This window comes from Gallus gallus, chromosome 8 (assembly GCF_016699485.2).
Source record: "Gallus gallus isolate bGalGal1 chromosome 8, bGalGal1.mat.broiler.GRCg7b, whole genome shotgun sequence".
Taxonomy (NCBI): domain Eukaryota; kingdom Metazoa; phylum Chordata; class Aves; order Galliformes; family Phasianidae; genus Gallus; species Gallus gallus.
Window position 1 is genome coordinate 914,530 of NC_052539.1, and position 15,280 is coordinate 929,809.

Sequence of the window (15,280 nt, forward strand, 5' to 3'; positions counted from 1 at the left end):
TCTGTGTTTAAGATTTTTCTGACATGGATGAAAACTAACAGTGAAATCTTTGAAAAAATATTTTCAGTGAGTGCTTTACCATCATAGAAACAGAAGGTTCCAGCCCTTGAATCTTTGTAATTTGCTGTTTATTTTTTATTTTAGCTTAATAATTGAACTGGTCAGCTGCTGAAGCAGCACTTTTTTTTTTCTTTCTTTCATTTTCCCATGACAACATCACATACAGCAAAATCTCTTGGTTTGTGGTTTCATGAAAGAAGAAAAAAGGACTCTGAGGCCAACACTTTGTATGCTGGATGTAATGCCAGACATAAACCTCTGACAGCAGAGAAATAAAAGAAGATTGCAGTATATTGCCAAATAACTATCTTATTTATAAAATAAAAATACTCTAGGAAAAAAGCAAATGACAAAGGCAAGATTTTCATTGCAAGCCTCACTGCTATGTAAAATCGGTTCAGCATTCTAGAGTATTAAAACATAATATGGACTCTTTATGCCATCACAAAATCACATTTTGGATGCTTAAATGATACTATTAAGTATGACATTAGGGGTTTTTATTGTGAGCACTTCAGGTCTGTGCATAAGATACACCTGTTCAAAACTATAAATTAAAAAATGCACTTGATAGTGTCATCTGCTATTCGTAGTCCTTTAGAAATAACAATTCTGATTTTGTTTCACTGTAATTTTGTTTTTCTGCAAGATCACTTTGATTTACACTAATAGTGCACTCCAAAAATTGATGGCACTGAAGAATGCTATGTGTAAAATTATATGAATGTGTCAACCATAAATCTCAAATATTGTTTGAAAGCCAGTATGCTCCCTTAACCAATCATACCAGACTGAGTAAAAGGTCTATGAAAAAATGAAAATATTTTTTCAGTAAGTGCAACTAACATTTCTGTAGGTTCCATCTTGTGTAGTCACCATGGCCCTAAATAAAGTCCCTATGTTGTACGTTATCTGAGTTAGGAACAAGATTGTACCAAAGCCAGTCAGTTGACTCACGTTTTGGCAGCAGGCTTTTTTTTTCTAGCAGTGAAAATCCCAGGATTTTGAGGTTAGAGGAATAGCTGATTGGCAACCATATTTGTAATGATAGCAGAAAATACGCTGTCTTTGATTTTAAGATTCTCATAAGCACACAGAGAATGCACATACACAGCAGGAGACCCCTGGGCTGCCACTGCAGCAAGGCACAGGCTGTGCCCCTTCAGAAAGGCAGAGCCAGGGCCTGGGGCCACAGGGCAAAGCCAGCAGCAGTCCCACTGCAACTTCCTCAGGCTGACAGCATGCAGCTCCCTGACAGCATCCTCTGCTACAGGCTGAGGTGGGGATTGATCTGTAGTGAGCGTGTAAGTTCTGGTTCCTACTGACTGGCATTAAGCTTGATGATAGTTCCCATTTAAATAATCAGAACTTACAGAAACGTTCGCTAGCGTGTGTACACAATAAATACATTAATAGTTAAATGCAGCATTTGTGTGCTCTTACTGTTGGGCTGTCTCAGTGTAAACAGTGGGCAACCGCAGGCCCTGCATGTTTTATTTCATTAGAAAGTCCTCTCTCCTATAGGAACTGGAATTATGCTGCTTTTTTAGACTTTGTTTTCTTTTTTAATTTCAAGCTCTTCAAGTGCTTGGAAGTAGGCCACTGAGAAAGCAAGGCAAACATGCTTTCCGAGTCTGGGTTTTGCTGTTCCCCACTAGATATATTAAACTCATCTGAAGAAGAATAAGAAGCTATTTTCCCCAATTTTCCATACTGCCTGTGGGAATCTAATTCAATTTCCTCCCAATTTAGCAATGAAAATAGCAAAGAATAAAGTTGAAGAGGCTTCTATATATCTCTGGATTGTAAAGTACTAAGGTGCTGTAGGATTACTGAGCACAGGTTAAACTTCTTTTCCAGCCACAAAGCTACTTACAGATTTAAGAAGCTTAAAAACCTGATCCAACATTAGTCCTTGCTTTGCAAATGAAAGAATAGAATATATACCTATACAAAGTTATTTTTGTTATCACTAAGTTTTTTTATTCATTAATATTGCTGTTGCCCCATTCCACAAAGGAATCTTATTTGCAGTGGGAGATTATGAAGTACTATAAAAACTCAGGGAAAGGGACATGGAAAAAGTCTTTTGACCAAAAGCATCTCCAAAAATAAACACATGAAAGAAAAGGATACGCATTTCATTACTCTCACTACAGCATCTACATTTTAGCAGGAGACTACAGGGATTTTATTCATAACTTTCAGAAAAAAATGTAGTTCTTTTTTGGGGCTTCTATTCTGTTCAGCAATGTGGACTTGACGTATTCATATAGCTCAAAAAAGATACAGGATAAAAACAAGAACTGACTTTACTGCTTCGCATGAGCCGGAACATTTGTTCAGCAGACATATTTGCAGCCAACCACCCGGGCCATTTTCTGATTGCCAACTGTCCTTACTTGTTTCAACCCTTTTAGCTCAGAACTTCCTCAGACGGCTGGTCCCTGCAGGGAGAACTGGTAGCCTAGACTGCAGTAATTATCTGTTACCTCTTTTATGTGTGTTCTCTCTGTCTATTCCTCCATCCTTACAGAAATAAATTGGCCAGCAATCATTGTATTTCTTCACAATAGTCCCCTTTATCCTTGTTTTCATCACCACAAAATCTGCTTCAATAGTAAAGCTGTGAAGACTTCTGTTAAGCTTTGGAAGTTAGGATAAGGGCTGGCATGCTCTATTTTTTATTCTTTGACGTGAGATGGAAAAAATCTGTGATGTAATTAATAAAAACATTCAATGGACACATTAAATTTCTGAGGGTGAGCCTCTAGGAAAACATATTCTACTTTTTGCAAGACACTTAAAGGGACTTGTATTTTTTTTTTCCTGTTGCTTACATTGTACATTCAACAGTATAAGAATTTTGGCACTTATCTGTACGGTTTTACATGTTATGACAAGTTTGTCTCATAAAATGACAAGGAAAATATAAAGTAAAAACAGCCTAAATGTAAATCACACACACACACACAAAAAAGTTCAGATACAATGCTGTTTTTATCTCAAGTATTTCACAGCACATTTTAAAGATCTTTCAAATTTAATTTCTACTTTCTCCTTCCTTGATCTCCTTCCCTTTCATGGCTGAGGTATCATTTAAAGTGTATTTACAATAGGGAATTTACATCTTTGTCTACATTTTATTAGAAAACTGGATCTCCTGGTGAAGCCACCTCAAGGTCATTAGTAACCTTGACAGGGATGGCATAGACAGCAATGTTAACAGCTCTGGTGTCACATCCACCTCAGCCAGGTCCTTTTGAACAGCTGTGACAAGGTGCTGGGAGCAGTTGGCAGCACTGAGGAGATGATTAAGGTGACTTCATTGCTAAGCGTTTCCAAATGCCCACTGCAGGCAATGTCTCCCAGCATTGAAACTGCAGGGACAGCACTTCATGTTGTGCGTGCACCACATTGCGTGGGCAGCACTATGACAAGCAAATATTGGGCAAGCTCTCCTGTGGGTGCAGAGCTACAGCACGTGGAAATGGAGGGTCCATGCAGAGGACTTGCAAGTTTGTTTTAAGATGATTTTATAAAGTTTGGTTATGACCTAGAATGATCCAAAAATGTATCTAAGTGAGGAACATATGGCTAGCTGTAAAAAAGGTATCAAAGAGCATCTCTTGTCTTTCTTTCTCATGAATGATCCCTTCAACAATACCCTCATGTGACCCAGTCTGTTGGTTGGCACTCACATGCAAGTGAATCAGCACGGTATTAGCAGTTACTTTAGTGATATTTACAGCATTTTAATGTCACTTGTCTATATGTAAATAGAATCTGTGAGGAATGCAGCGCGCCCAGGGCTCCTTCTCCCACTAAAACTGAACTGTTCCTTGAACACGCCAGAATGCTTCCTACACCTTATATAACTGCCAAAAATATCACCTAAATTGCTCTATGACAAAATAATGAGTCTGTCAAAGATGAGTGGTCAGAAAAACAAATTTGTTCTCCTACACAATTAGGGTATATAGCATTGGACAGCAATATCAATCTCCAGCAATTCAGAATTGGATTTGCACATTGGAGGGAAATATGTTGTGTGTGCTGTAACGAGGCTGCCGAGCAGGAAATGTCCCCGCAGCATGAACTGAAAAATGGGAAACCCCTGACCACAGAAACAATGGGAAAGAGGCTTCCAAATGGAGGCAAACGTAGTGCAGATTCAGTGTCCAAATTCATAAGCTCATCAATAAGCAATATCATTTGTAATGAGCACATACTCAGAATAACACTTTGCCCTTTTGTGCTTCTTTGCCCCTAGACTGTTTGCCAGTGCAGTGTAAAGGCTGCTATATGCATCCTCTTACGTTTGCCACACCTTAACCTGCATTCTCAAAGCTACTTTACTCAGAACAGCTCCCTCAACCATCCTTTACCAGCACACATTCAAACCCACTTGATTTGCCAAGCATCTGCCACCCACCCACTAATACCCAGTCATTACATTTCTGGGCATGTGTACATCATACCTTTTGAAGCACTTGACTTTTCTTCTGGATTTCAAGAAACTATGTAGGCATAAAATGCTGTCATCCAGTACTTGTTCAGTACACATAGTATGGACGCAGACTTTCAGGTTTTCATAACTTATCCATTCTTATACACGTAGGCAACTCAAACAAACTCTTCCAATAGAAGCATCTGCAAGGGTTATATGAAATTTTGGGTTTAATATGCTTTGTATTCAAAACTAAATAAGTTTTTTGTTACTACTTAAATTCAAAGCTGTAATAAGTAAGAACTGCCTTTCAAAGGAAACGTTTGAAGAAATAGCAAGTGATAACTAGAATTTTCAGTAGTAATTTATCATCATAGCTGTTTTTTATATATAAGGTTTTTAAAGTTCAGAGTTCCCACCTGTTTCCACGTGCAGGTTCTGCCATGCAGACCACAGAACAGCTGCCATGTCATGGTGCCATAGCCCTGAGTTAAGAAACGCTTCTCTAAGAATTTCACAACACAGACACCAGAACAGCCAGTGGCACTCATCAGTGCTGTCTATGGTCTCTGGTCTATGGTCTGAGAAATAAGGAATAGGAGGGCAGCAGGGAGAATGCAGCCTACAAAGAGGTTAGAGGAATGTGGAACATGAAAGGAAGTCAATAGGCATGGAGAATTTGTAGGAACTGTTTGCATATGAATATGTACATCCATACATATACACAAACAAAACGTATGCATAAAGAAAGGTGGGACAGGACTGGATAGAAGCAGAGAAAGATCGAGGAGACCAGAGTCTGCTCAAGACTTAAAATTGTGCAAGCAAATTGGAAAAGGGTCAGTCCAGCTCTTTAGGAACAAAGTAGAAGTACAGCATCTGATATATACAGATTTTTTTTTTTTTTAAACAAGATTTTCTGACACAACCACTGTTTGTTTTCAGGTGCTTGTAGAAGAGCTATGTGCATTGGCACCAATTAGCAGATGCATCTACACTTATTTTCTCCTTATCAGTACGCAGCAGTATTCAGAGCCATAGGAATTACTGCTTTTCTCTGCATCAGCTGGCTTTTTCTTCTGCCTAGATAAGTTTGCTGTTTCTAACACTGATGAGTCCCTACAATAAACCAGAAATCTCTTCCTGGAAGAAAGCCAATGAGTTCCTGTCTTCAGTGCTACATGGTCTCTCCACCTTCTTTCTCCCCTGACCCCTTTTTATGCATGCTATCATTGTATATCTCCTGTTTTCATAGTCCAGTGGGCAGTAAAACAACTCATCACTTTTCTTAATAGCAGTTCTATTTACCAAAACTTGGAGCTCTGCATGACTGGCCATATCTCATCCACTGACATCCAGACAGGTATCTTTCACTCTGCAGTGTCTAGACTTTGAAAATTTACCTTACGATTGGTGTAGTCTTTAAGCATCAATATTTCAGAAATAATATAAAAATGAAGTGCACCTTCTTTGGTCTGGCATGTTTGATATATTTTAGTAATTTCAATTTAAACAGTACCAATCTTGCTTTTCTTTAGAGCAAGCGTTGCTTAAATAGCGACAGTTTCATCTGCCTCATTTCTAGCACTGAAAGGGATGCTATACCATCTTCTGCATTATAAATTCTTGTGGATTCTCTCCAGCAGCCACTTATGACAACTGCAAGTTTGTTTTACCCTGGGGATATATATGTGTGTGGCCAGTTGCTTCAGGTCATATTCCTTCCAAATGGAAGTCAGCTTGACAGCTGTTAATTTGCAGTTGGTCATTCCATGTGTTGTTTTGCTCTAATTATTGGTCAGTGTATGGAACAGGTGACAAATACCCACAGGAGAACCCTTTAAATTTCTAGGCATACAATCATTATGAAAACAAACAACCAGAGTCATTAAATACTAGTTTTCTCTCCAGCTCCAAACAGAAACAGATTTTAGCCATTTCCGACATTTATTGGAAAGGGATGGAAAAAAAGTAAAAATACTTAACTGTTTATGAAATTAGTTTTCCCAGTCTGTAAGAATCCTAGTTTCAGGCAGAGAGAGGAATTAAGGAAAATACAATTGTACAGGTAACAGATGCTGAATCTGATTTATGTAATGATTTTTTTCACAAAGTTTGTTTATGTGCTCTTTCCTACATTAAACTCAGGAAACAATATTTCCTGTGACCTTCAGCTACTATAATTATATCAAATTAAAGCAGGGGGGAAAAAAATTGCTTACTGAGCAAGACAGCACTTGCAGGACAAGAGTGGCAAAGCATCACTGAACTGAGCTTACATTTCTCAAGGAACCTTTCTCCCACAGTGGGCTGTTGTAGAGGATATTAAATTGAAATCTGCTTTCTCAAACATCCATGGCCTATTCACATCTTAATTTGGGACAGACTCTCTCAGGACACAAAGAACTTATTTTGTCCCTACATATAGCAAGCAACTCTTCAATTTTTGCAAGACTGTAGACCTTGCTGTATGAAAATTACAAATAATTTAGTTGATCTCAGTGGAGTTATGTTAGTGGAAATGAGAAAAGATGCAGCGTCTTGGAACTTTGGTGAAATTAGCGCTGTTCATCTTGTTAGATCTGTGTGAGTTGATGATAATATAACATGCTCTTTGAGCAATATCTTGTGATACTTGCTAAAACACAGTCACAACACATTGAGAAAGAGTGCCATAGGATATGCTTTACAAAAAAATATAAGCCAAACTTAAACACAGCTTTAAATAATATCCTACTTTTTTTTTTTTTTTTTTTTTTTTTTTTGCCTTTTAAAAATAGGTGTAAGTGCAACCTTCACGCTACTGGCTGTAAAGAAGAAAACAAAAGACTACTTTGCGAATGTGAGCATAACACAACTGGCCCAGACTGTGGAAAATGCAAGAAGAATTACCAGGGCCGACCATGGAGCCCTGGTTCTTATCTGCCTATACCTAAGGGCACTGCTAATATCTGTAAGTAATTCTGTAAAATAAAAGATATTTCATTCTAAAAATTCTGCCAGTATTGCAACTATGAAGAAAGATTAATACTGGGAAAATTTTGTCTTTTTTTATGACTCAATGCACATAATTTAACATGGCTAAAAGCACATGAATTGCAAGGATGCATTATCTCATTGTCTCTGATTCTACATGCCTGTAAATATTTTGCATGAGAACTGCATAGAATCACAGAATGGCCTGGGCTGAAAAGGACCTAAAAGATCGTTCAGTTTCAACCCCCCTGCCACGGGCAGAGTTGCCAACCACTAGACCAGGCTGCTCAGAGCCACATCCAGACTGGCCTTGAATGCATCCAGGGATGGGGGTTCACAACCTCCTTCGACAAACTGTTCCAGTGCATCATCACTCTCTGAGTGAAACATTTCCTCTTAATATCCAACCTAAACCGCTCCTGTCTTAGTTTAAAACCATTCCCCTTTATCCTATCACTGTCAACCCATGTAAACAGTCGTTATGCTTGTATCCATGGACATACTTTTTGATACTGCACAGAAAGAGCTAAGGAACCAAAATATCGTTGCACCCTTAACATGAAAAAGCACATGTATGGGAGGGAAACCAGTAGGAATGTCTGCAGCAGTGCTCCAGCTGTGGCTCCCTCAGCTCTCCACTCATACATTCTTATTGCCTCTGGACTCAAAACAACCGCAACACAATTAGTCAGATAAGAGCATTACTGATTTTGCATCCATTTAAGAAAATTTTTAAAAGTCTTTCTATTAATAATTATACCTAAAAGCTGATAAAGGAATTTTGTACCTGATATTGACCTGTAATCCAGATTCACACTCAATCTTTCTGATCTCTAAGAGGGAAAGTGAGAGCAAAAACTGCATTTTTATCTCTGCCTGTTTCAAACTAATACACGTTCAACAACTTGCATACTCACTATTTCGTACGTACCATTCCAAAATGCTTGAATATCATCCGAAGGAAGTTACTTGCAGCTACATTTCCTGGTCCTGGACAGGATTAGGTCAAACAGAACATGGTGCTGAAAGAGAGGTTGCAAAGCATCAGTTCTTTTTTTCATGCATGTGTGAAATACACAATGATTCAAATTCCTCCTGAGTAACAGACTTACATTCCTTTGAAGAAAGGATTAAAGAAGATGAGAATAAATCACCAAACCTTTTGACAGAACTTACTACTTTCCTTGAAGAAAAAAGTCCGGAATTTTACTCTGATTAAAAGCAAAACATTTATTTCTAGAATATTAGAATATAACAATTTACTGAAAAGTTATGTAAGAGAAACAAAGCTATGTAATGCATTGAATGGAAGTTTAAAATCAGGAGAAATGTGCAGTGCTCAGAATGTTATCTAAGACTTCAAAGCAGCAGCTGTGAGGAATCAAGACTCAGAAATGAGTATCACAGGAAGAAGGACCTTATCAAGTTAAATGTGAGAGTAATAGTCCGAGTAACAAACCGTGAAGTGTGGGGCTATGAAATTATGATAAAATTCCTACTGAGCAGAAAAAAAGGAACCTTCAAAAAGCAAGCAAAGAACATTCACTAAGAGAATTCACTTTTTCCAAGTTATAAAAAGGGAGCATTGCTCTCAGAATTAGTACTTTAAAGTTTTGTTTGAAGAAAAATGGTGAGATTTACTAGCTTGATTTTATTTATATATGTATTTGTATACAGACACATGTATAAGCATGTATTCATAGCATATATATAAAAACATACATATATACACACACAGACACTCACATATCATGCAGTTGGTACCCCAGTAATCATCTGATCTGGAGAAAAAATACATCTGAAAGTAAAAATGGGGATATCTTTCTACATACAGTTTGTTATGTCAGTGACATCATTTTAAATGAGTTGAGCACGTACCAAAACAGTGGAACTAGCACACAGTGAAAGGTTGCTGATGCTTGATGAGACAACTTTAAACTCTGAGTTCCATCAGATATACTACTCCACCAAAATCAAAAAGTGTGTAAATAAAAGGAAAAATTTTCTATTTAATAATACTATCATTATTATTATTATTACTACTAAAGCACTGTGAAAATGTAACCTTATTTGAGCTGACCAGTGTTTCATCAAACCTCAAACCCTGACTTCAGCAGTGTTTACCTGAAGCAGTTAATAGAAAACTGGAAGTAGTACGTGAATGTAGAAAGATTTTGTGTTGGCCTTTCCAGTCCCAAGCAGTAAAGAGGCTTTCTGCGCTGGAGCCTCCTACAGTGGTTCTACATGCAGGGGAGAAAGAGACAGCTGTCATAAATTCTATCTCAGTGGCTTCTTACAGCAACACACTTTACATTTTAAAGACACAATGAGTGAAAATTATTCACATTTGTTTGCTTTTTGTGTTTTTATTTGTTTAAGCCTTTGTCCCCTCAGGAAGAAATGGAATAATGTAACCATATTTATTTGTTATTCTATTTATTATTTTATAGACTTGGCATGTCCACTTCTTCAGTCTGTTTCCCAAATAAAGAATCCTAACCTATTTAAACTTGTCATATATAAAAGAGGTGCCACATCCACTTACCTGTGCCATTTCTGCTCTCTTCTGGCTCTGTGGTAACTTTCTTTTGGATCGGTGAGGCTAAAACTACACATCATATTCTAGACATGAGCATAACATGGATCATTTACAGTGGCATAAAAAAGTGTCTGCTTTGTATTTTGTTATTACATGGATCAGCCCTTAAGTCCTTTTTAAGAAGAACTGGTGTCACACTGACAACATTTCTTCTGGCATCAAGGCTGACATAAGTGACAGGTTATATGTTACAGTTATTCATTCAGTTATGTCATATTTGAGTTCCTTTAAAACACTTTTCCAGTGAATACAACCATATGGCAATTCTTATTGCTTGGTATTACTTTTATCTTCTAAAACAACTTCTGGTGGTGGCAGACTTATAAATTCCTCAGTTTGTGAGAATCCCTCTAACCTTTGTTGTGAGCATCAATGCAAACAATTAATTTAGTATTTAGCATTGTCTATTTATCCAATCACCTCTCTGTGAAGCCTTATGCTTATGATGTGTTTATTTAAAGAAAAAAAAGAAAAAAAAAATGTATTAAATTTAAGTCTGTAGCAAGATGATTCTCCAAATACTGTCGTTTATATTTAGCTTGACAGATTTTTATGCTTTTTTTCCTATCTTCCTCTATTAACCTAACTTACACTTCTGAAGGGCATTTTTCTAAAGGCTTCTTTATTTTGCCATTTGGGTAGGTTTTGTTATGTTCTTAGTGAAGGTCATTTTTACAATTTACTTTCTTTTGTTTGGTTTTATGTAATTATTCTGAGTCTCTCATGGATTTTTACATGTCTCTCTGTTGTCTGCATTACATTTGCTTAGTTGTTCTTTTTGGTTTCCTTTTAACTAGCTTCCTCATTTTTATCTGCTCTCTCTGAAAGTTAAATATTTCTGCAGTGGATTTTTTTCTCCTTTTCCTCTCAACAAGTATGTTGGCCTTTATTCCAGAGCTGGTTCTCTGATAGCTGCTTCTTGAATCAGGTCCTATGCACTACTAAGAACTAAATAAGCTTCTCTCTTGTGGGTTGTCTAATTACTTGCTACAAGCAGCAATCATTCATGGTATGTAAAAGCTTCATTTCAGTAAACGTAGTCCTAGCATCATACTCTCCTTAGTTAGCCATACATTCTGTGAAAGTTTTGGGGAACACATTAGTAGAATTAATTATCTGGCTTGGCTCTAAACCTTCCTTGCTATGGTACTTATATTCCCCAGAGATATAATGACTGGTCCTCCACTACAGCAGTGTCCTTTGATTCTTCTCCTCCTTCCAATTTTCAGAGTCTACCTTCTTCATCTAAGACAAAATATTTTTCATTTAGAATGGATTTGAAACATTTTTGTTTTGAATGAGCGCTTAAATAAGATACAGTTAAAATGTAATTGTATAAATGAAAATTTTGGTTTCCACAAAATAAAGATTTCTCCAGACATTCTCTGTTATTAGGGAATTCGCTTAGATTCAATAAGAAGCCTAAGACTGATTCAAAAACTTCCCAAACAAGTATTGACTTGGTTTCCACTGTCCTGATTCTGCCATTTTGGTAGCCAATGAAGCTTGCTCATAGCCATTCAAGCTACAGCTCTTGAAACACGAGAGCATTCTAGGCTATATTCCACTCATAATCTAAACCTTGATATAAAGCTGACATCTGTATCCTTCTCATTTTTATTGAATTTTTTTTAGGAGAATGCAAAGCATTTTTCCCTGCTTTGTTAAAGACATCAAATTCTTTGCTGTATACTGGTACTACTGCATAACATTTATTTTATATTTTCACTCTATCTTATTGACTATTTTGTGATTATATTTATTCCCTTGTGCTGCCACATTCTACAAATAGTTTGTTCTGCAATATGTTTCGACACTCAGAGTGAACTTATTGAATTTCTCAGTACTTGGTATTACAAGATAGCTTTTCTCTCAGCAGTCATACGTGTCTGACAGCACCAGCCCTTTTCTTCCTTCTGTTGTTTAGATCATCTCTGGCACTCATGTTCTTTGCTCCGTCAAACAGAGCTGTCCGAGACTGTGCTGGGCTCCCATCCATCAAAGCCTGCTTGCTTTTTTGTCAGTCCTCCACAGCCAATAACCTGTACCAGAAATGTTTGACACTCAAGCTAAAAAAAATGCCTCCCAGCTGCTACCTGACTTTGCTAATTCAAAGTTTGACATGAAACAAAGGATTGACCAGGACACAAGGAACACTGGTGGATTTTTCAGTCAGCAGTTAGGCAGATAGTCTCAATCAGTTAGCAGAATTTCTCCTGCAGCAGGTTCGCCTCTGACAGAACAGCCTCTGTCTCAGCAGCACAGTCCTATTCCTCCCTGAACAGGAAAAGACTTATGAGGCATCACTGCAGCACAGCTGCCACAGAAACAGTTCTGGCAAAAAGTAATGGTACTTCAAGTATTGCACTGATTACCCTCATCTGTGTTCGTATTTTTCTCCATTAATATTTGATGACACAAAGCCATCTTGAAGGACCAGCACAAACAAAATTGGCAAGGAGGTTGTATGATGACAGGCTTGTTATTGAGGGATCTATGTAGCAGAAACCCCTATGCCTGAAAAGACCGTGCAGTCAATTGTCTTTTCAAGGCAGACTCACATCGTAGATACAGCCTCATTTCATAAGGGTCCCATTCTCTGAAGCAACAGACAGCAGCTTTCCAGTGCCTACTTTCATGAATTAAGTAGAGGATGTTGTCCTACATGATTCTCAGTGCAGAGGAATGGGGCACGCTTAAGAACAGAACGTTGCTTCTTGACAATTCTGATAATCTTTTCAATCTTTACAGAGTGAACAACTGCAAAATTAACGGTAGCAGGAAGGAAATCTCTTTTGTCAGAAAAGCTTTCTGACAACTTTCATCAGCAATTCGACTTCAAAATTGCATTGCGTTATCTATTCTTGTATCTTCTCACACCTTCATAACAGGCAGTCTAAATTCTCAGTCTCCAGGCTGCATTCACCTCACCTGGATAATTGTGGATGACACTTGCTCCCTGAATATGTGAGCTGCAAACCAGGTATAGTGCTCTGATAGCAGTAGGAGCCCGTCCCTGACTCCTCATCATATGGCAGGTACACATCCAGCATGATGAAGGCAAAGGCAGAGAAGCTCATGAGAAAAGCAGAAGCCAAGATTGAGTTGCCAGAAAAATTCCTCCATCCCAAATGCTCTCTGAGCCCAGGAGGACACGCAGCTTGACTACATTACCTGTTCTGATGGCAGGAAGCATGCAAACACAATGACGATCAGGGCGATAAGAGGGGCTGCAGCATATGGCCTGCTCTGAGACTGCAAGTTGCAGCCTGGCCCTTCTCACTGAAAGCTTGATACTATTCCTTGGTGTTATGCATTCCATACTGACACAATCTGTACAAGAAATCTAAAACCTGCTTCCTTCACAAGTATCCAATTTGTGGAGTTTTTTTTTCCTCCATTCACAATAGTCAGCTACACAATATCTAGTCACTAAAACAACCCATTTCCTGATAATGGGAAACAAGAAGATTATAAGGCAGATGCAGAAGACCATATGCAAGGAAAGCACTAGATTTTTTCTCTCATGTAACGTGTGCATATTTAGACGCACTTACAGTGAACATGCAGTATATGAAACCACCACCCTCAAGCCAAGTCAAAAATAGTAAATAGGATCAGAGACTTCTGCAGTGTTCACCATTTTGGAGGCAGGAGCTACCCTCGCTCTTTCCTCAGTTCAAGACCTCCCATTACAATGCATAACCATCCCAGTGATACCAAGTGGAAGAACTCAGACTGAACATTGCTTTGGTTTAACAACTCAATATTTGTAAATGCAGTCACTTGATTTTATTAATTTAGCAAAAGAGAGCTGTGCTTGGTTAATCTCTCTCCACAAGGCTGATGGGCACGCACCATGCCAGGGGACAGCATCCCGCCCAGATCCCAGCAGCTGCCTCCCCACCATGCCGCAGCCCCCGCATGGCCTGTACGTACACCTCAGGGCTGGTGCTGGGAGTACCTGCTGCACCTCATGCAGCTCTGCTGTTTCAGAGCTGGCCTCAATAAGCGAGTCCAGATCTTCGCAGAGCACCACTACTAAGAATATATTTCCCATCTTACGTGCACTTCAGTTTTTAAGGAGTGTTAATAGATCTTGTCTCACGGCCCTACGCAATCACCTCTTTTCTAGACAAACCCAGAAGTGCCATTCTCACTCTCTTTAGCAGAAAGGGCGTAAAGTAGAACGCTATCAACACGGTCATTGTACATAGGGTAACTGGTATTACAAAAATCACACAAATATAGAAACTATGGAAAGAGCAAAAGAGCTTTTCAAACAGAACCTGAAGACAACTTTGCAAGTTTAATTCAGAGCCCTTCAGGCGAGCAGGTTTTTTATTCTCATTATTCTCTGCCCAGGAAGCATTTATCACTATGAATTTGTGAAATGGAATAAAAAGAGGAGATGAGACTTGCAGGAAAGCCTCTCCCTTTGCTACAATCTGTTAAGGATAGAAAGGAAGGGATATGTGTGTGTGTGTGTGTGTGTGTGTGTGTGTGTAGGAGAGAAAAGAGGTTTGAGGTGGGGGAGTATACCAAAGGAAATACAAATAGAGTTTCACAGTGGAAGTGTGAGTGTGAGAACACAGGATCTGTACTTTATCTATTACTTTTGCAGTTTCCATCAGTATATAAAGGAAAATGAATTCTGCTAATTTAAAATATCTATAATGACTTGCAAGAAAAGGAAACAAACTTATTTTGAAACTTTGGGGAAGTATGTTGGAAAATTGATTGCCTTTTTGACTCTTAAGGCAAGGGGATGGAAGTTCTCGCACATCAACCTATTCTAATTTTGAAGTACATAGTGAACTGAGTTCTATTTATAACTTTTAGAACAAAAAATGTTCTATTATTATCATATTCTTATTTAGCTTTTAATACTTAACTGTGTGATTTCACGTGCTAATCTCAGCAAAAATAAAATTTGTAAATTATGCCTGAATGAGAGTTTCTTTCAGCAGGGGCTCCTTGAGTGCAGGGCCTGGCCCTCTGCAGGTCCCAGTTCCCACATACAATGTGAAAGTAGGGCAGCCTTTCTGGCACGTACCCCACCATTTCCATAGCTGTTTAAGGTCATCATTCTGTACACCTAATTACTTCAGCTTTCTCCTTGCCAAGCCAGAATGTAGTAATGATCCCAAATTGACTCTACCACCATACCTACATTGAATGTCATTTATCACGAA

The 15,280-nt window shown here is 38.3% G+C and overlaps 1 protein-coding gene and 1 long non-coding RNA gene across 13 annotated transcripts in view; one reads left to right on the plus strand and one right to left on the minus strand.

Annotated features, from left to right (window-relative positions):
* NTNG1 (netrin G1) overlaps nt 1-15,280 on the plus strand; it is a 145,270-nt gene that overhangs the window by 83,194 nt on the left and 46,796 nt on the right. For all 12 annotated transcript variants that reach the window (XM_015290342.4, XM_015290344.4, XM_015290345.4 and 9 more), the window contains exon 4: nt 7,291-7,463. In XM_015290342.4, the coding sequence (XP_015145828.1) occupies nt 7,291-7,463 (173 nt within the window). The remainder of the gene's footprint in view (nt 1-7,290; nt 7,464-15,280) is intronic.
* The window catches only part of LOC112532929, a 28,573-nt gene that overhangs the window by 8,240 nt on the left and 5,053 nt on the right, over nt 1-15,280 (minus strand). The window contains exons 2-4 of the long non-coding RNA XR_003076531.3: nt 9,611-9,726; nt 8,418-8,508; nt 4,542-4,713 (exon numbers count right to left, since the gene is read on the minus strand). This is a non-coding gene — a long non-coding RNA (uncharacterized LOC112532929). The remainder of the gene's footprint in view (nt 1-4,541; nt 4,714-8,417; nt 8,509-9,610; nt 9,727-15,280) is intronic.